We start from the raw sequence: 21,769 nt of genomic DNA on the forward strand, positions 1-21,769 counted from the left end.
CTGTATTCTAGTAAAATAAAAACTTGTTGTTGCTAGTTGCCATGGAGCTGATTCCAGTCCAACTTGTAGTGACTCCATGTGTGCAGAGTAGAACTGTTCCATAGGATTTTCAAGGCTGTGACCTTTTGGAAGCAGATCACCAGGCCTGTCTTCTAAGGCACTTCTGGGTCATTTAGAACCACCAATCTTTTGGCTAGTAGTGGAGTGCTTTACTGTTCATGCCATCCAGGGATCTGCCAAATACAGACTAAGCCACTTATAAGAGAGAGGAAAAAAGATTAGGATTAAACTTTTTAACAACAGTATTTCATACCAGAAGACAATGGAGCAACATATTTAAAATACTGAAAGAGTATGTGAGCCGAAGATTTTATATCCAGCCAAACTGACTTTGAGCATAAAGACTACAAATAAATAGTCATGAACATACTAGAACTCACAGAATATTTTTATGAGACCTTTCTGAGAAATCTACTTGAGAATGAGCTGAAATCATAGGTCTGGTGGTGAGCATAGGATATATTTTTAAGAGTAGAACTAAGATTAAATGATGGAATTAAAGGTGATAGAATAATATTTAAATGTTATACTCTGCAATATAGACATAGTGCAACTACCAAAAATGGAGAAAAGAGAGCGTATTTGAAAGTAGCATAAACTTGATAATTGGTCATGGGTATTAGTTGGGAGTAGAAGGACAACACTAAATGCTGGAGAAGAGTGAAGGAAGGGAGAAGAGATTACCAGCTGACTTTATTTACTGCTCATAGAAAACCCACTGCCATCGAGTCTATTCCAACTCATAGTGACCTCATAGGGTTTCCAAGGCTGTAAATCTCTACGGAAGCAGACTGTCACATCTTTCTCCCATGGAGCTGCTGCTGGTTTCAAACCGCTGACCTTTCAGTTTGTAGTTAATGGCTTTAACCACTTCGCCACCAGAGCTCCTTACTCATAGAAGGGATGATATCTTAAGTAGTATCTAAAGAGGAAATTAAGGATATTATGTAAAAATAATCTTTAGAACAAAGATGCAAAGCTTCCTGAATATTAAAATATGTATTTTTAAATCCAGCAAAAAGAACAGTGAAAACTTTGTGTCTCTGTGTGTGATATATACAAATATAACATGAAAAATATGACAAAATTGGACCAAACATATCAGTGTCATCAGTAAATGTCAACAGGCTTAATGTATCCTGAAAGAAAAACGTTTTCAGTTTGATTAATACAAGAGACACCTAAAGCAAAAGGATTCAGAAAGGTTAAAAATTAAAGAACAGACAAGATTATAGCAGGTAAATACAAGTAAAATGAAAGCAAGAGTTGCAAATGGGATACCAGATAAGGTAGAATTCAGGCCAAAAAGTATTTAATGTGCGGAAGGGTTAGCTTTACCAAATACTAAAACATAAAGCATCTGTGTAGGGGAATGGCTGCACTGTGGTGCCCTGGCAAACTTGCATGTATCTACATAAGCCACACAGCTAATCTGCGTCTTGGCAGACTGCCTTGCGATCCTTCCAGAACATGAAAAGATGGAAGGCCTGTGTGGCACTACCTTAAGGCCATATTCCACTCTCCTCTAATTTCCCCTGGAAGGCTCTCATGAGATTCTTATAGCTTCCTGGGTTCTGGTGAGGTATGAGACTTCTGCTTTGCCTCGTTCAGAATAGAGCTGCAGATTTTAAAACCATTTAACTGCAGTCTAGAATTGACTCTTCAGCAGTGGAATTGTGTTCCCTACAACTTGTGTTCTAATCATCTGTTTCTTTTGTTTTGGTGCTGTTGTTTTTGGTATGTGGTAGAAGGACAAGTATTTTTGGCTACTGTTCCTTTCACTGCTTATGTAAGTAATAAACTGTATGAATCTAAAAGTGCCTTGTATGTTTAATGGCTGAATCAGTCATGCTTTGACCCTGGTCTTGCCTTATCCTGTGTTCTTGACACTATAAAAGAGTAGAGTATTGGTACATGAATAGATAGACTAATGAAATAGAGTAGCAAGTCTAGAGATAAAGTGAAATAAAGGCAGATTTTCAAATTATTTGGGAAAATACGAACTTTTAAACAATTGGTATTGAGACAACTGGAGAGCCATATGGAGAATGATAAAATTGGATCCATTTTCACACTGTATACCAGGATAAATGCAAAATGGACAAGCACTTTAAAAGTAAAATATGAAACTACAAGCACTAAGAAAAAACATAAGTGAATCCCTTATAACCTGGGAATGGAGATTTTTTTTTAAACATGACTCAAAGTCTAGAAGCAATAGAAGTAAAGATGGTAAATTTGACTGCATTAAAAAAAAATTGACTGCAAAGCAGAAAATACCGTTGAGTATATTAATTATCTATTGCTGTGTAACAGATTGCCGCCAAAACTTAGCAGCTTCAAAAAACAGACATTTATTATCTCACAGTTTCTGTGAGTCAGAAATCTAAGCATAGCTTAGCTGGGTGCTTTTGCCTCAGTCTCACACACCTCAGGTCATCAAGGTGTTGGCCGGGGCTACAGTCTTATCAGAAGGCTTGACTGGAGAATGATCTGCTTCCAAGCTCATTCACATAGTTGTTGGCAAGGTTCATTACCTCACAGGCTGTTGAACTGAGGGCCAGCATTCCTTTCTAGCTGTTGGCTGGAGACCTCCAATCCTTGTCACCTAGCCCTCTCCATAGGGCAGCTCACAACTTAGCATCAGGCTTCCATCAGAGCAAACAAGCACGAATGCATAAAATGTAAGCCATTGTCTCTTTGTAACCAAATCTCAGAAATGGCATTTTATTTGTTGGAAACAAGTCAGTAGATCCAGTCCACAGCCCAGGGAAGGTGATTACACAAGGGTGTGAATATCAGGAAGCAGGGATCATTGGGAACCATCTTATAGGCTTCCTGCACACAGAAAAGACAAATGAAAACCTGTGGAAAAAAAATTTGCAACTTACATCACAAAGAGCTAATATGCTTAATAGGTAGAGCTGCCACTGATTGAGAATAAAAAGATCAGAAGGCTGATAGAAAAATGACTGAAAGATAAGTGCAGACACTTCACAAAGAAAAAGAATTGCAAATGATTCTCATCGTTGCACTTACCAAGAGAAATAAAATTTAAAGTACCTTGAGATAGCATACGTCTCATCCATCAAGATGGGCAAAAATCCAAAAGTTGACGAACTCTTATAGTCAAGACTTGTGGGGAAACAGGCATTCTTATACATTGCTAGTGTGCATGGAAAATGGTAAAACCCTCTATGGAGGGGAATTTGACAATATCTAGTAAAATTACATATGGTTATTTACTCTTTGCAATAGCAAGAACATGTCTAGGAATCTGTCCCAAAGATTCACTGGCAAAAGCCACCCAAATGTCCATCAATAAGGACGTAGTTGAATAAACCAAGGAATGGCCATATAATGAAGTGCTACTCAGTTGTAAAATGGAGGAAGGAATAGTATTGATGCAAATACAGATAAATGGACTGGCAGAATAGGAGACAGAAGTCCAGAAACAGATCCTCAAATATATGAATGCTTGATTTATGACAAAGGTGGCATTGCAGAGAAATGGGAAAAAGATACTTTTGATAAGTGATGCTGGGTCAATTGGATAGCCATAATGAAAAATATGGAGCTTAACTTCTCACACAGTACACAAAAATTGATTCCAGATTCAGTGTGGCTCTAAATGACAACTAGAAGATCACATAGAATATCTCATAACCCTGGGATATTGATATATTGAACTACATTAAAGTTAAGCACTCTGTTCATCAAAATCACCTTTTAAAAAGTGAAAAGACAAGCCACAGAATGGGAAAAGGTATTTGTAACTCATGCCCAATATAGAGGTTCATATTCAGAGTGTGTGTGTGTGTGTGTGTGTGTGTGTGTGTGTGTGTGTGTGTAGAGAGAGAGAGAACTCCCACAAATCAATAAGAAAAGTGTAGACAGCCCTATTGAGAAATATGCAAGAGACTTGAACAGGCAGTTCACAAAAGAGGATATCCAAATGGTCAATAAACATGAAATGGTAATCAATCTTATTAGCAATCAGGGAAGTTTAATTAAAACCACAATGAAGTGCCACCACATTCCTGCTAGAATGGCTAAAATTAAAAAGACTGGCAATGCCAAGTGAAGGCTAGGATGTGAAACTATTGAGTTCATATACCTGGTGGCCATATCAGTTGCTACAATTACTTGGAAAACTGTTTTGCCTTTTCTCCTGAGCTTCAACATATGCATGCTCTATAATCCAGAAGTTCCCCTCCTGGGTGTTTACTCAACAGGAATGTATTCATGTAAGCACAAAAAGACAGGTTGATAACAACATCATTTTAATAGTCAAAACTAGAAACAGCCCAAATGAGATGCAGAAAGTAGAATTAATAGTATGTTCATATAATGCTGTATAGCAATGAAAATGAGTGAACTATAGCTACAAAGACAACTGGAATGACTCTCATAAACATACTCTTGAGCCAGAAAGCTAGGTATAAATGAATGCATACAATATGATTCCAGTTATATAACTTTCAAAAACAAGTGAACCTATCTATAGTGTTAGAAGTCAGGGTAATGATTACTTACGTGGAGGAAAGTGGAGGTAGTACTTGGGAGGGGGTCACAAGGAGGATCCTGGGGTCCTCGTACTGCCTATTTCTGTATCTGGGTGGTAGTTACATGAGTGTGTTTACTTTCTGCAATTCATTATGATTTGTCTACTTCTCAGATGTAAGTTATACATGAATAAAAACGTTATAAAAAAGGGAATGTGGAAGCTCTGTGGATAATGGAGTTATCTGTAGACGGGGAAAAAAAGCAGGCTGCAGCACAGTGTTTATATTATGCCACATTTTTGTTTGGTTTAGAGCATGGCACCTCTCTTCTACCTTTCAGGCCATCCCTGACTGGTTATTACCCAAGCCCCAGCCCTTGACCCTCTGTTCTCCCTGTAACTCAATTTTAGGATATTAATTTTTCATTTCTGTGCTCCTAGTTCCCACCCCAGCTCCAACTTTTCACTTGTTTCTCTATTTCCAACATTCTGGGGGATAGTTCTTGTTGATTATATCATGGTTGACACAAAATCATCTTGTCTAAAACTTGAACTCATCTCTTTTTCTCATGTCTAATAAACTACCATTCTAATCTTACTATTCGATGGTTTCACTGTTCTCCAAACTTAAAATATTTGAGTTATTGTATGACTTAATCTTCTACTAGTCAGTCTGTAACTAACTGTTGCTGATAATTTCTTTTCAGCATTTTAAAATGTTTTATTTCCTTTTACAAAATTACCGTGATACTATCTCATTTGGAAAGCTACAGTGGGGTGCTTGCTAGTGTCCCTGACTTCACCCTTACCAGCAAATATCATGTTGCTAAAATGTTACTTAGAGAAAATATTCTAAAATTATATAGTGATGATGGTGGTGCAACTCTATACTAAGCCACTGAATTGTACACTTAAAAGGTGAATCTGTGGTAAAGCTGTTATTAAAAACAAAAATGTTATTGAGAGCGTGTAGTGATTTCATATCAGATTAAATCTCACTTTTGGTTATATCCGGCTTCGTTTGTCCTATCCAGTCTTATCCAGTGTGTCAGTAGGTAGTCTTATCTCCCTGATGAAAACATCTTCATATTCTAGTAAATGCTTTTCTATATAAGGTAATAATCTTATGAGAATAGTCAAAGCCAAGGATGTTATCACTATTTTAAAACTGAGGAAACTTGATTGGATACAGAATGATTTATCAAGAGTTACAAGGCTAGTCAGTGGCAGAGCTGGTATTAGAATTATTTCAATTAAACATTTATTGAGCATGTTTTATGTACTAGGCACTGGGTGGTACAGTTAGGATATAAAGATATATTCCAATCCTCTGGCCCCTTTACTCAGAGAATTTACCTAAGATACTTATTTTACGACTTCTGGTCTCTCTCTGCATCTTTGCCTTTGCTAGTCTTCTTCCCATCCCTAGACTGCTTTGCTGCTTTTATTTTGTTCGTGTTGTTGTTTCCTTCAAAGCCCGTCCAAACTCTTAGTATGAATCTTTTCCTCACTAACTTTCTCTAAACCTTCTTTTACTTTGAATTCCTTGGGACTGGGCCAGTTATATACAGTAAAACTTGCAAAAGCCAGAACCTGTGTAAGGAAGAAACCTGTCAAATATTTTCCACTAAAACTAGCAATAGAAAAGTGGTAAGACTGTACCCTGTCAAAGGCGGAAAACTTGCAAGACCCGGAAAAACAAGGCAGTCCTGTCGAGCTCTGACTCTCACAGGTTTCATTGTATATATACTTTATATTATATATATATATATATACACACACAAGCATATGAAGCCCTGTTGGTTCAATGTTTAATACTCAGCTACTAAACAAAAGGTTAGCGATTCGAGCTCACCATTCGCTCCACAGGGGAAAAGACGTGCCAATCTGTTCCCATAAAGATTTCAGCCTAGGAATCACTGTGGGGCAGGGAAAAGACCTGACGATCTGTTCCCGTAAAGACTGCAGCCTAGCAATCACTATGGGGCAGTTCTACTCTTGTCCTTTAGGGTTGCTATGAGTCTGAATCGCCTCAACAGCAAACAACAAGAAGTTATACATGAATAAAAACAAAAAAGGGACTGAGGAACCTCTTCTGATACAGAGTGATCTGTAGACAGTGCCAGAGTTGCCACATCTCTTTTCTTTATTTGGTTGCATGCAAATTTACCACTCTAACTGATACGAAAGTTTCTCAAAGGCATAAATGATTCTCATCTACAAATTTTAAAAATGTTATCTACAGTTTTTTTCTGCTGGTGCTTAGCATAGTTCTGGGCCCTTTGATACTTAGTAAAATTATGTTGAATTGAATAGGAAACAAAGGCCTTGTCTTGATCTTTAATGTCTAGTTTGGAAGACCAATCACACACAAGGGACACATCTGTGCACAACTGTAAAACAATGTATCAACTGTGCAAAAGTTAAAAACTTCAAATTGAATGCATAAGTGATCCTGATGAGTTGTTCAGCTACACTGTAACTGAAAGCTTGCAGTTAACTCTGACCTTTAGGCCCCCCTGTAGCCTTGGTAGCTGACACCTTTTTTTAGCACCTTTAGTTAGCCGTTTGATAGGTAGTGATTAGGCTGATTGGGGCCTAGTATTTTCTGGAATGAGGACAGAATACCACTTACTGGCCTTTCCTTTGTTGTTGTTAAGGGCTGTCAAGTTGATTCCGACTCACGGCGACCCTGTGTACAGCAGAACGAAACACTGCCCAGTCCTGTGCCGTCCTCACAATCGTTGTTATGCCTGAGCCCATTGTTGCAGCCACAGTGTCAGTCCATCTTGTGGAGGGTCCTTCTCTTTTTTAAAAGCTGACCTTCTATTTTACCAAGCATGATGTTCTTCTCCAGGGACTGGTCCCTCCTGATAACGTATTCAAAGTATGTGAGACGAAGTCTTGCCATTCTTGCTTCTAAGGAGCATTCTGGCTGTACTTACAGATTTATTCGCTCTTCTGGCAGTCCATGGTATATTCAGTATTCTTTGCCAACACCATAATTCAAATATATCAATTCTTCAGTCTTCTTTATTCATTGTCCAGCTTTCTCATGCATACGAGGCAATTGAAAACACCATGGCTTGGGTCAGGCTCACCTTAGTCCTTAAAGTTACCATCTTTGCCTCTCCTCTAATACGCTCTTAATGTTAGTGGACCACTGTAGCACATGTTGTCTTTACAAGTTGGTGAACCATCCTGTACCTGTATATTTTCATAAGCTTTCTAGAAAAAGGTGAAGCAGTGAAGAGGCATAAGAGTAGTAAGCAAAGTAAAATGGAACTAGCACTCTAAGTCATTAGAAAATACTCTTTAGTAGAGTTCTCTTGCGTCTCAAGTGTCTCACTTGTACTATTGATGTTATGTCAGTTTAGACAGATGACCTATATCTTGGTCAGATAATAACCTCCCAGTGTTCATCTGTTCATTTCAAATATAGGCTCTGTGTCATTCTTGAATCATAATTATTATAGTCAAAATAAAGAGAATTCAAAATACTTAATTTTTTCATTGTTGTGTTTTATAAGGCACAGTTGGTAGATCTGAAATCTGAACTGACAGAGACCCAAGCGGAGAAAGTTGTGTTGGAAAAAGAAGTACATGAGCAGCTTTTACAGTTGCATTCTGTTCAGCTTCAGCTTCATGCTAAAACTGGTCAAAGTGTGGACTCTGGTACCATTAAGGCGAAATTGGTAAGTAGTTTAGAGGGTGACATATACTTGCATCTATTTAAGAGGATGTATAGGACAATTTTTAATGAGGCTTTTTTAATTGTAAAAGGTAATATGTGCTCATGGTGGCAAATTTAGAAAATACAGAAAAGGTAAAGATTATCATGATCATCCACAATCTCATTACCTAAGATGATCACTGATAATATAAATAACCAGCTGATATTTAGAATTTTTTTCCTTTTTAAAAACATGTATAAATGTATTTAAAAGATATTGTGATTATAATGTGTAAACAATTTTTTACTTTACTCTGTTAGGATTAAGTTCAGCCTCATATAACAGAGATACCAAGTTAACATTGGGGTTATTTTTGCACAGTACTGGAAGTTGTTTTTTTCTCAATGAAAGAAGCCCTGAAACAAGCAATCCGAGCTGATACATGGTGACTCTACCGATATTAGGTATCCTGGTTTCTTCTATCTTTGTGTTCCACCATCTTTAGCTCATGGGTTCTATCCTCATGATTTCTTCATGTCTAAATTCCAGGCAGGGAGAAGGAAGAATCTAAGAGAAGGTTAAAAGGATGCTTCCTAGCTGTGTTAGCCTTCTTTAAAGAACTTTTTATGAAATCCTCCTCAACAGTTGCTGCTGAAATCTTATTAACTATCCTGATCTGAATGGCGCTATCTTGGGCACATGACTACCTCCAATAAAATCGGAGTTCTGTTAATAAGGAAGACAGGAAGTGGAGTTGGGTGCCAACCAACAGCACATTCTTTCTTTTTCTGTTAATATATTGTAAGCATTTTCCCTGCCACTGTTCGTAGTATCTGCATAATGTTCATTGTATGAATTTTCTGTAATTAACCATTGTCCTGTTAATGTAAGGTGCTTAAATAGAAATGTTTTGGTTTTTTTTTTTAAGTTTCACTTCAGTTTAATCTTGTGTGTACTGAGTGTATACTGTGCACTAGGCACATTGTTAACTATGGAGAACGCAGCAATAAATAAGACAGTGTTCCTGCCCTCACATAGCTTGGGAGAGGCAGGAGGTGAAATGATGTTGATGATGAGAGAAGTGCATACTTCAGTTTTCAGTTTTATCTGTTTTTAGTTCATCCTGTTTGAATACTTAATTAATTCTAATACAGATATGTTAGAATTTATTTAAACGACTATTTACAGTCTCCTAGAGCTATGTGTTAAGTGTATAATGTTGTGAATATGTTGTAATATAACATATTTGCAATGAACTGTGAGTCTGGAGACCTGGCTTTTATTCTCTGCCAGAATGTGAATTAAGACAGTTACCTTGATCTTTGTATATCAGTTTCCTCATGTGTAAATCAAAGGATTGGACTACATAATCTCTAAAGTCATCTTAAATTCTGGAACTCTATGAATCTAAGTTACAAGTGTTGTTTTATTTAATGGAAATAAAAGTCAGATGGTAACTGCTTCTTTTGGATATTTGATGTTAACATTGAGAAAAAGTCTGCATTTTCATTAGAAAAGAATTTATCTGAAATTTTAACATTAGCCTTGAGGTAAGAACACTGAAGTCGGTGTATTGACTAATCTTGATAAACATTTTTGTCTAATACAATAAATATAGTTACTGTTGTTTATGGATTTAAAAATACATTTATTCTAGTGAACTTTACAACCAAACGATATTCAGTATGTAAGGGTTTTCCTTGTAATGATTATACCACTAGTTAAATTCATTTGTTTGACATCTTTCTAATTGTAAAACTTTTTTCTTATATCTTAAGTCTGTCCCCTCTGTGGAGGAGCTGGTAAGTATGCCGTTTCAGCTTTGCTTTAATATGTCGTGCTGAAGTGTTCTTAGTGTTTTATCTGCATAATACATGTTGTCACTCTTTGTATTTGAAAATGGTGTTAATGATGGCCATTTTTTTAGGGTGCAAACACCTGAGAAGTTCAGTGGGTGGTCCATTGCTCTTTTCTCACTGCATGTTTTAACAGTTTTTCTTTTGTTTGTGATTTGTAGCCGTTATTTGCAAAGCCCATCAATTTTTGGCAACTTCTGAGTCCTGTAACTTCCTCACACTTCTGCTCAGAAGAAGCATTGGCTTTCCCGCTTTTGAGTATACTGAAGATGTACTCAACAGGCCTAGCTACATCCACCCCGAGTTTCTATTTGAATTTATTCCCAGAGAAAGAATGTGCATGTTGGTTTCTTATTTATCCACTGCATGTATTACAGCTTTTCAGCAGTCTTGAGAATAATTGTGTGGTCTTTGAAATAACTGAATTTTGAAACGCTTTGCCAGATTTTACTTTAGAAAATAGCAAGATATAAATTATTAGTATTTTCTGTCACTACCTCAACCTAATCAGTTTCTGATTTGTTTTATGGCTTTATTTCTTTTGAAAATATACTGTTTGCTATCTAAATACAAAGTGAACCTCTTGGTTGTTACCTAATACGAAACAGATTAACTAAGAAAAACATTTTTTTTTTCTTTAAATTTAGAAGTGATTACGTTCCATTTTTTTAATCCTATCCTTGCTTGCCTCTGTTAAGTTTAGGCAGGAGAGCTTGTCAGACTTGTTAGGAGTTTGAATCATTAAAATGAAGTGGTAGCTTAATGTGTTTCTCAGATTTCATAAATATACTATAAATAGCTCATTAAAGCAATTGAAAGTAGATACTACTCAGTGTAAAATTTATTTAGCCAATAAACCAAAGAAATCTTTGGCTTCTAGAAACTCTTTTCTAAATCAAACAACATTAATCTCAATAAATGTCATAAAAAAGGATTTTTGTTTATGTAAACAAACTGTGATTTCTTTTGAAACTGATACCAGTCCAGCCCTTTTAGGAAATAGTTCTGAAGTAAATTGAGATTTTTATAATTCCAAACTTGTAAAAGGAGGATTCTAGGTTATTCTTCAAATCCTTTAAAAACAGTATCTAGAAATAGTGTTCTAGTGGTTGTATTTTTTACAGAAGTGGAAAACACTTGTTAATCATCCTTCTATTTGCCACATTCATAATAACAAGTATTTTTAGTCAAAGAAGTGGTAAATATATCCAGCGTTTGGTAGTTGTCCTTAGCTTTACCTTGTATACTATTACTTGTGTGTGTGTGGGTGTTTAAGATTATGGCATTCATTGACTCATATTTGAATATATTATATATTGACGTTGGACAAAACAGTAGCCCAAGGCAGAAGGTTAAAGTAGTATCAAAATATATTCCATGGATTGCTAGGAATGTGCTTAAATTTCTTTCTCAGCGTCTCAGTATTCAGAATAAAAAGGGAAATAATTATTAAAATAATCAATGCCCATGCAATAGAATATCATTGGCTTCTGAGAAACATTATTTCCTGGTGCTAAGGTATATTTTTATTTAAGTGCTCTTAAAGGGGACATTGTGGTGTAGTGAACAATGTCTTCCACATCTCGTCAACATATATAACCATATTTTTACAGGGCTGTTTATTTTGTAAGTCAGTAAAAGCAGTTCTACTCAGGATAAATGCAAGTTTGTAGTGTTTGGATGGTTTTCTTGATCCAAAAATAACACCTAAGATATCTGTTAGAGCCTGACCCCTTATTCAACTCTTAGAAGGGTTTTGTTTGGCCATACCGTTTGTGTGTGTGTTTGTGTGTGTGTGTATTTGAATTTGACTACCTTTAAACAGTATTTTGTGCCTTCCATTTTCCACTCTACTTTGTTTTGTGCTTGCCTATCTGTTCTGTGCTTGGATCCTGAAGGCATTTACATGTCTAACACTTGATCTATAGGAATAGACAGACTATACTTTTAGGGTAAATTGAACATCATTTCTCACATGTAAATTTGTGATAAAAATTTGATGGGAAAGATCTTGAGATTATTTTCTCTGACTAACACCTATAGATTCACATACATGGACTGTCCATCAAGTTGTGCATAGGATAGAATTGTCTTGTGAAAGTTAAGAATGGATGACCATCCTCCCTCTGTGGAGGTGAGGGAGGCCAGTATTTTCCTGAGAAAACAGTTCTGCATCCGCTTTAACATATGGACAATTGGTTGAGCCACATCCCAAAGTTTACTCATAATCTACACTGTAGATATGCTTCTCTATAGAAGTTTCTCAATGTGTAAATGTTTCAACGTAACTGTTACCAGTATTTCTCTATAATCATAACATTTCTACATAGAATGAGAAATGTCTCTTCTAATTTAAGCATTGTAAGTTTCTTGTACTCCTCTGAGATAAATTAGCTATAAAATTTATCTGTAACTGAATGATTTTGACTTATTTTATAAAATAAGTGATTTTTAGTTTAGTCTAGTTTCTTGAGTCATTTTTAGAAAGTAATGTAAACAACAGATTCAAATATGCATTGAAACCACTCATATTAATATAACATCAGCTTAGAGAAGACTGCTTCTCTTTCTGTCCTCAGTATCAGGGTGCCCCAAGGCATGCAGTTGTCTAGAAGACTTTTCGGTACTGGTTAAAAAGAAGAGGATCCAAATCTTTGTGTTCCATTTTATAACAATGAAGTGGCAATTTCACTATATGCTTTCATTGTCAGTATTATAGATTGTGTGGTTTTGTGTATTTTAAAGAACATGAACTACTGCTGAAGAGTCTTAAAAATATTTTCATTAAATCGTATTTTTTGAACAATCATAATAGGAGAGGGAGCTTGAAGCAAACAAAAAAGAAAAAATGAAAGAAGCTCAACTTGAAGCTGAAGTAAAATTGTTGAGAAAAGAGAATGAAGCCCTTCGTAGACATATAGCTGTTCTCCAGGCTGAAGTTTATGGGGCTAGACTGGCTGCCAAGTACTTGGATAAGGAACTGGCAGGAAGGTATGTTAAAAAAAGGGTACCCTTGGACTATTAGGTGACAAATTGGCTCTTATATTTTAATCTTTTGTGTTAAACGAAACATTAATCTTTTTCCTAAGAATTATTTTAAAATTGGTTATAGTTTACTGTTGTTAAATTAATATTGATAGCATTATATATTGCAGATTTGCTTATCCATATTAAATAAGTATGACTGGGTTTACTCACACACACAGACACAGACACACACAGACACACACACACACACACACACACACACAGAGTAACTTGAAATACTGGCAAGTCTTTAGAGTGGCATTTTTTAGCCATTTCTTGCCTAGACACCATGATAGATGACGTTTACATGTACATTAGAACTTTCATAAGGGATTCTTTCTGTGATCGCTAAAACCTGATCTTTCTTGCCCCTCAAGAAAACATATTGTAATTAAGTTAATGACAGTAATTTTATCATAATAATACACAGGTTCTACTTGCTTTAATTTTTTAAAATAAGTTATTCATAAACTTTGGTGATTTATTATTAGTACTAAATCATTTTCTACCCATTGTTTTAATGTCACATTAAGAACTGATGTGGAGCAAGTAAAAACAATTTATATCATCTTGAAGTACACATTTTCTAATAACTTTTTTACCATATTTATAATAATCATTTTGTAAAAAGAAACTGTCATTAGAAGAAATGTTTTTGTATAGTTAACCTTACCTAAAGACTAGTCTTTAATAGTATCTGGCTGAGTTCAGTGACCTACTTTGATTACGTACAGACATGAAACACATATTAATTGATATTAATCTCATAATTTTTTAGATGTATTTGAATTAAGTATATGACTAAATGAAGTCTCATTCTTTTTTTTTGTTTTTGTTTTTTTGTTTTTTAAACTGGTTTTCCCTTGAAGACGTGTCCTTTTCGGAGTTTTCATATTGTTGTAAATCTGAGAGACATCAGGAGGATCCTGAGTATTAGTTTTATTACTAATTGAGATTTATGCAAGAGCTGCTGATGCTCAGTAATTCTGTTGAATTATCTCTTTGGTGAGCATAATGAGAAACTAACTCTATTAATTTTTTTCCCATTATGAAGGGTCCAACAAATACAGTTACTAGGACGAGATATGAAAGGACCTGCTCATGATAAGCTTTGGAACCAATTAGAAGCTGAAATACATTTGCATCGTCACAAAACTGTTATCCGAGCCTGCAGAGGACGTAATGACCTGAAACGACCACTACAAGCACCACCAGGCCACGTATGTTTGCTCTGATACAGCTTCCCACTCAACCTCTTCCTTTTGTCTTTACTTAGAATTCTTTCTATTCAGTTTTTTGTTCTAGTAGTATTTAAAACCTTTATTTAAAAAGTGAAAATGGAATTAAATTTATTTGAAACAGTTACATATTTAAAATTTCAGTAACCCTTAGAAATTTCAGTAGCTCTTCAGAGACTTACTAATTCCCTGAGAATGATATTTCTGAAGACAATGAGCCATTGCTAGCAAACATATTGGTAGTACTTTGAATCATGATTGTGTATGCTTACATTTGTTTTAAGCTGAGCCTAGAATTTGTGGTCATATTGATAAATTGCCAAATATTTTTGAGTAGTTCTTTAACAGTAATTTCGGTAACTAAAGGGGCCCTGGTGGTGCAGTGGTTAAGCACTTGGCTGTGAACTGATAGGACAGCAGTTCGAACCCACCAGCAGCTCTGCAGGAGAAAAGACCTGGTCATCTGCTCCCGTAAAGATTACATCCTAGGAAACCCTCTGGGGCAGTTCTCCTCTGGCATATAGGGCCGCTATGAGTTGGAATCTACTGGAAGCCTCACAATAAACAACAACAACAACAAATCCAAATGCAGATTTTGAACTAAGATTTATGCTTGCTTGGTCTTGAATTAAGATGGAATTTGAGGTTTGTGTCTGATTGCTTCTGTCGCCGCCATTTACAGAAGTTTTCTATCTTGGTAAATCTTTATTAAATTTCTTTACGACAGCTGCTTGATAATACAAACCTTAATATAATGAAAGCGTGTCTATCTTTCACCCAGTGGCTCTCATATCTTAGTACAGATAAAGTATGGCCTTAACAAAGTAAAATAATGTGTTGCCTCTTTGAAATGTAAGACGAATTGATATGTACATGACGGTGGGAGAGGACTGGGGATTGCAATAAGCACTTATGCCATTGTCTTCTCTGGGATATTAGTGATCTTCATTAACTTCTAGGATCAGTAGATTTGGGAAATGGAGAGGTTAGGAGGAAAACAAAGTAGTTTGTGTTGAGTGTGTCAGGGTAATAAAAGGAGTCTTGTGAAAGTGGCTAAATAGAAGGCTGGAGTTTTAGGCAGTGGCAGATGGCAAAAATTCTTCTGTGCTAAATAAAAGAATCTGAACTTTAACCTGACATTCAGAACTTTTAAATAAAATAGTGGACTTAATGAGATTTACAGTTTTGGATTCTTACTTTAGTATAATAAAAAAAGATATATTGGATTAGGGCCAAACTGGAGTCAAGGAGATATATTAGAAAGATACTACAGTAATAGGAGAAAACGATGAGGGCAGGAGAAAGTGGAATTTGAGAGGAAGGACAGGTTTGAGAGAATTACTCGAGTTCAAGAGGAGTTGGTGACTAACTGCTTTGGCTGAGTAGGTGAGTGAGAAGGAAATGTGTAGGTTATTGATTTGGGCAACTGAATGAGATGATGGCATTCACTGATAAAGGAAATGAGGAAAAGAAAGGTTTTGAGGAAAGCATGATGAGTTCGGTTTTAGACATGTAGTGCTTGAGCTGCCAGTGGGATATCCAGGATATATCTGGTTGAACATATGACTCTTAAATTCAGGAGAGAAAATCTACATTGAAGAAATATTAAGGAAATCATCCGTCTGTTGTAATTGAAACCATGGAATTGATAAAGGTCACCTAGTGAATGTGTACATAAAGAGAAAAGAATAGGAGACCAAGGATGAAAACTTTTGTGGAGTGAAGGATAGAAATGGATCACCAAAGAAAGGAAACTGAGATGGAGCTGTCAAGATATAGGCCACCTAGGGAAGTAGTGTTATAGAAACCAGGGAAAAGAGAGGGTTTCGGGGCAGGGGGCGGGGGTAGTCAGTAGTATCAACTTCTTTCTGTAGGGTTTAAGTAGAGTTGTGACTAAAAAGCGTTCACTGGATGTAGCACTATTGGTTGTCAGTGAACATAGAGGAGACGGTTTCAGTGGAGTGGGTAGGGGCAAAACCCAATTATAGTCATTGTATGTGGGAGGTAAGGAGGGAGATATGGTAAGGATAAACTTTGTGTGAAGTTTCAGAAAAGTGGAGGAGGGTAGTAGCTACAGAAGATTGTGGGTAATTGAAGGGAAGAGATTTGGATTTTTTTGTTTCGTGTTTGTACATGGTCAGTACTTTAAAGCTGGAAGAGGCTTGGAATTTGTTTATATTCTGAATAGGGAAGGAATTTAATAGAGAGGGAAAAAGTAAAGGTACCAGAGAAACAAGTATTAATGGAGTAAGGCCCTTTATTTAAGAGGTAGACTCTAGAGCACCAAAGAGAAAAGAAGTAATTAATGTTCCAATTGGAAATTTGTTTTTCAGTTATACAGATCAATTGAAATAAAGATCTTTAAGAAATTTTTCAGTGAAGATAGACAATTATCTACTTTTATTTTTTGAACCTATTAGTTCATCAACTAATTCCTTGTAATAATTTCTTCTATAGTGTTCTACAATTTAAAAAGAGTATCAATATTAAAGAGATTATTGATTAAAAGGTGAGAAAATCATACATAAATTTCACTATATTAACAGAACAGCTATTTTCACGTTTCCATTTTATCTGTTAGTCTTTTGATATAACTTTCTTAATTCTATACTGTGACTCCATCCAGGAAATTAACAAACATTTCTAAAAGCAAATTTTATAGTATGGTTTTACTCCATTTGGTGTATTATACGGTAATATTAATTTTTCTTCTTTTTTTTCCCCCAATTAAGGATCAAGACTCCTTAAAGAAAAGCCAAGGTGTTGGTCCAATTAGAAAAGTTCTCCTCCTTAAGGAAGATCATGAAGGCCTTGGCATTTCAATTACAGTAAGAAGTAGTGCTTCCAGTCTCTTTTTCTACAGTTATCTAGTATAAGCATGCTCTTTTGTTAGATATTATTGGGGAACAAAATGTTCTGGATACATTTTCTCTAATAACAAAGTTTATACTCATGGTACCATAACTTATGTTTTATGTAGACTTTTTTTTTTTTTTTTTTGCACATGTGAATCTTCCTAACAACTGCTAAATAAACCTTTAATAAGCAAGATTTCACATTTTCATTATGACTCAGGTCAGAGTTCTGTGCCATATACTGTCATGCCTCTAGGAGCCTTTGGGAATAAATACAACTCTTTTCTTCTCTGTTAAATGGCTCCAAATTATATTGCTTCTCTTTTTAGAGTGTGTGTTAATCTTTCTCTTCTCTCATTTCTCTGCTATCGCGTTTCACTGACTGTTCGATATATATTCTTCTTCTTCCTTTTTTTTTTTTAATTTGATATGTTCACAAACATTGGGCAACATTCCTGAGAGCAATCTATTATAAAGTACATATATTTGGAGTCATTTTGCCTGTATTCTGAGTGCATTGTTCCAGATGAACGAGTAAGGTGGCTTTACTCTAATTTTCATTTGGTAATACGTAAGCACTGCATAAATTCATTTGCTTCTATATTGCTTAATGTAGGAATGTTTTTTATAATAAAAATTGATCTAGTGGGTATTTATGGAATAACCTGTCTTTTTTAATACACTGCCCTCAAAGAGCATAAATTCTACTAGGAGAGATAAGATATACATGTACATACATAAGTAACTACACTGAAACCTGTGAGAACCAGAAGTCGATGGGACTGCCTTGTTTTTCCTGGTCTTGCAAGTTTTCCCCCTTTGACAGGGTATAGCTTACCACTTTTATTTCACTCTCTATCAGTGGAAAATATTTGAGTTTTCCTTCTCTGACTGGTTTTTGCCTTACACAGGTTCTGGCTTTTACAGGTTTTATTGTATAATGCAACCTAGAAAGTGATAAGTACCAAATACTGTATTTCTTCAATTCTGCGTTGCACATTTTTTTTCACATTTTAACATCTCTGAAATTGAAGTCCATCTTACTGTCAATTGATTGTTTTTGTGGTACATAAAGTAATGGTGTGTCTTACCCCACTGATAGTGATTTAGGTTTGATAAATTATAGTAGTGTTGTGGACTACTAAGACTTAAATATTCGTTTTTACTGGAAGAGTTTAGCCAATTACAGTTTTTTGATTTTTGTTTTGTGTGGGGACTTTTTTTGGTGGCTCTGGAATGTGTTTTAGCAAAGCACATGTAATTAATCATTTTACTCAGAGGTAACTCTTTGATGCTTGTAATAACTTATTTTCTGTTACTTAAGTAGCAAATAAGATGTCACCCAATATTTATGGAGACAGTATAGGTGGTTATTGAAAGATATTTTTAAGAAAATGTTTTATGTCTATTTAGAATAGTCTTTGACTATATTTTTCAAAGAGTAGATTAATTTACTGCTCTTTGTTGTTATTGTTAGGGTGGGAAAGAACATGGTGTTCCAATCCTCATCTCTGAGATCCACCCAGGGCAACCTGCTGATAGATGCGGAGGTCTGCACGTTGGGGATGCTATTCTGGCAGTCAATGGAGTTAACTTAAGAGACACAAAGCACAAAGAAGCTGTAACCATTCTTTCCCAGCAGGTAAATTCCCTTTACATAATTAAAATTGTGTCTCTCAAGTGGTTCTTTTTTAATCTGTTGAATACTTTATACTTCCTAGAAAGTTTCTCAAATAGTAAAGTGTTTATATATACAGTATGTAGTTCTCTTTGATTTGGAGCTTTTATAAAGACATTCAGCCAAATTTACCAAAAAAGATTTTGTTTGCTTTTTTCTATAGCTGCATAACTCCCAGTAAGTTACTTAAGTCCTCTGTGCTTCAGTGTCCTCATCCGTGCAGTAGGGATTGAAACAGAGTTGTGAGGATTAAGTATGGTAAGAATAGGACCTAGTACTTAGAAAGCAGAACATCATTAATGACTAAAACACTATACAAATGTAAGGTACAGGCAGTCCCGGGATTACAAACGAGTTCTGTTCCTAAATATGTCTTTAATTCGAATTTGTACATAAGTCATAACAGGTATGGTTCGTATCTAACGTCAGTCAAATGTTTGTCTTAGTATATAGTATATAGTGTACCTTTCTATGCATAAAAAACATTTAAAGAAACACTTCCAGATACACTAAGACATCTTTAGCATAATAATACAGTAATAGTAATGTTTTGATGTCCCGTTTATTACTACGATCCATTGTATGTACCTCGAATTTTTAATATAATAAGCTTTATGGAGGTTGGTTCGGAACTACAGATTGTACATAAGTTGGACGTTTGTAACCCAGGGACTGCCCGTATTGTACAAAGGTAATGCTAGAATTGGATTGATTTTACAGTCATAAATTGTTAGAACTGAAAGGTCTTTAGGAATTATCTAGCCCAGGCTTCTTATTTAAAATGAGTAAACTGACGTTTATAGAAATTAAACGATTTGCTCAAGGTCACAGAGCAAATAAATTTAGATTTGGGATTAATACCTAGGACTCATATTTGTTATCTAATATACTTAAAGTGTTTGTTTTGTTTTTCCCTTTGAGAGGTTGTTAGTATATTGAGATGTTTGTTGGATCATCAGTATAGTATGCCAAGTAGAATTGAATCTGAAGAGTTGAAAGTAAATTTACAGCTCATTTAGTTCAACTCTAGTGAACATCACTACTTAAATAATTGCATTAAAGGAAGACTTGCCTGATGATCAAGTAGTCCATTCTGTTGTTGTACAGTGCTGATTCTTTTTTTGAAAGCTCTTTCTCAGTATTAAGCCTGAAATATGTGTCTCTGTGATAGCCACCCACAGATCTAATTCTGTCATCTAGAAGTGTATTAACAACCTCTGCATTATCCATTTATCTGCCCCAGAAATGGTATTTTTAAAGCATTATCTGATGAGAGATCTAAGAATGCTATACTAGCCTCTATAAGGTAGTGTTTTTCCAGACCCAACTTGGCTGCCGTGCAATAGCACAAGAGTGGGATGAATGGAAACTGGTGAAGGAACTACAGATAGGCAGTTGGTAAACACTAAGTGCATATTCTGAGGCATAACCTGGAACTACTGGGAAAGAGGAGCACCAAAGAGACTAAATTAGTGAGTAGTAATCAAAAATGGCTCAGGGTTTTGTTTTGCTTTTTTGAGGAAAGGCAGTCTTAGTTATCTAGTGCTACTATAACAGAAATACCACAAGTGGATGGCTTTAACAAAGAGAAGTTTATTCTTTCACAGTCTAGGAGGCTAGAAGTGTAAGTTCAGGATGCCAGCTCCAGGGGAAGGCGTTCTCTCTCTGCCATGTCTGGGGGAAGGTCTTGGCATCAGTCTGCCCCTGGTCTGGGAGCTTCTCAGTACAGGAATCCTGGGTCCAAAGGATGCACTCCCCTCCTGGTTCTTCATTCTCGGTGACATGAAGTCCCCCTGTCTCTCTGCTCCCTTCTCTCTTTTATATCTCAAAAGAGATTGACTCAAGATATAACCTAATCTTGTAGATTGAGTCTTGCCTCATTAACATAACTGCCTCTAATCTTGCCTCATTGATATCATTAAAAAAAAAAAAAACAAAAACCCATTGCTGTCAAATGGATTCCAACTCGCAGTGACCCTATAGGACAGAGTAGAACTGCCTCGTAGGGTTTCCAAGGAGCGGCTGGTAGATTCGAACTGCCAACCTTTTGGTTAGCAGCCGTAGCTCTTAACCATTGTGCCACCAGAGCTCCCATTAACATCATACAGGTGGGATTTACAACACATAGGGAAATCAGATCAGTTGACAAAATGGTGGACAGTCACACAATACTGGGAATCATGGCCTAGCCAAGTTAACAAACATTTTGGGGGGGCAGAATTCAATCCATAACAAGCAGAGATAATTTTCAGAGAGTTGCAAACATCAGGCTTGTGTATAGTGATTGTAGTCTCTTATTAAATGATAATTGTAATTGGGATTTTTTTTAGCATAAAAGAATCTAACTTTTTACTTGAACATTTAAAATTGTTATTAAAGAATAACAGTACAAATATTACACATTTAGTTCAGCATACTAGAGAGAACAAAGGCTTTAGAGTCAAATTTCTATTTTTCTATTTACTTGTTTATTGTATTGGGAAAGTTATCTGCTCTCTCTAAGACTCATTCAGGCTTTTCGTTCATGTAAGAGAGACTTCAATATGGTTATTCTGAGGATTGAAGTATATAATTTTGTTCACCAAATAAAGTAACTACTGTTATTAGTAGACAAAAAACCTTGAGTAGTACTACATATGGTAGTTAGTGAAAGTTAACAGAAGCTTCAAGAGCTATTCAATAAGAAACAAGAAATCATTGTGTAGGAGTTTCTTGATTTAGTTAAGGAAAATTTGTTTGATGCCCTTGGGTGCATCTGCATTTAATATCTGACTGTTTAGGTAGATTTGCTTAATTGCTGTGTAAAATGGAAAATGACAAAATGGTTTTAAACTGAACACTTGTTCTAAAATTCTATAAATTGAATAATTGGGTATC

General features: G+C 35.6%; 1 protein-coding gene across 6 annotated transcripts in view; it reads left to right on the forward strand.

Annotated features, from left to right (window-relative positions):
- GOPC (golgi associated PDZ and coiled-coil motif containing) overlaps window positions 1-21,769 on the forward strand; it is a 51,694-nt gene that overhangs the window by 22,507 nt on the left and 7,418 nt on the right. For 4 of the 6 annotated variants that reach the window (XM_023737194.1, XM_023737193.1, XM_023737191.1 and 1 more), the window contains exons 2-7: window positions 8,095-8,259; window positions 10,017-10,040; window positions 12,910-13,085; window positions 14,176-14,341; window positions 17,092-17,187; window positions 18,692-18,856. In XM_023737194.1, the coding sequence (XP_023592962.1) occupies window positions 8,095-8,259; window positions 10,017-10,040; window positions 12,910-13,085; window positions 14,176-14,341; window positions 17,092-17,187; window positions 18,692-18,856 (792 nt within the window). The remainder of the gene's footprint in view (window positions 1-8,094; window positions 8,260-10,016; window positions 10,041-12,909; window positions 13,086-14,175; window positions 14,342-17,091; window positions 17,188-18,691; window positions 18,857-21,769) is intronic. The other 2 variants (XM_012557384.2, XM_004382745.3) reach the window with 2 other exon arrangements.

This window comes from Trichechus manatus, unplaced genomic scaffold, assembly GCF_000243295.1.
Source record: "Trichechus manatus latirostris isolate Lorelei unplaced genomic scaffold, TriManLat1.0 scaffold00098, whole genome shotgun sequence".
NCBI classification, from domain to species: Eukaryota; Metazoa; Chordata; class Mammalia; order Sirenia; family Trichechidae; genus Trichechus; species Trichechus manatus.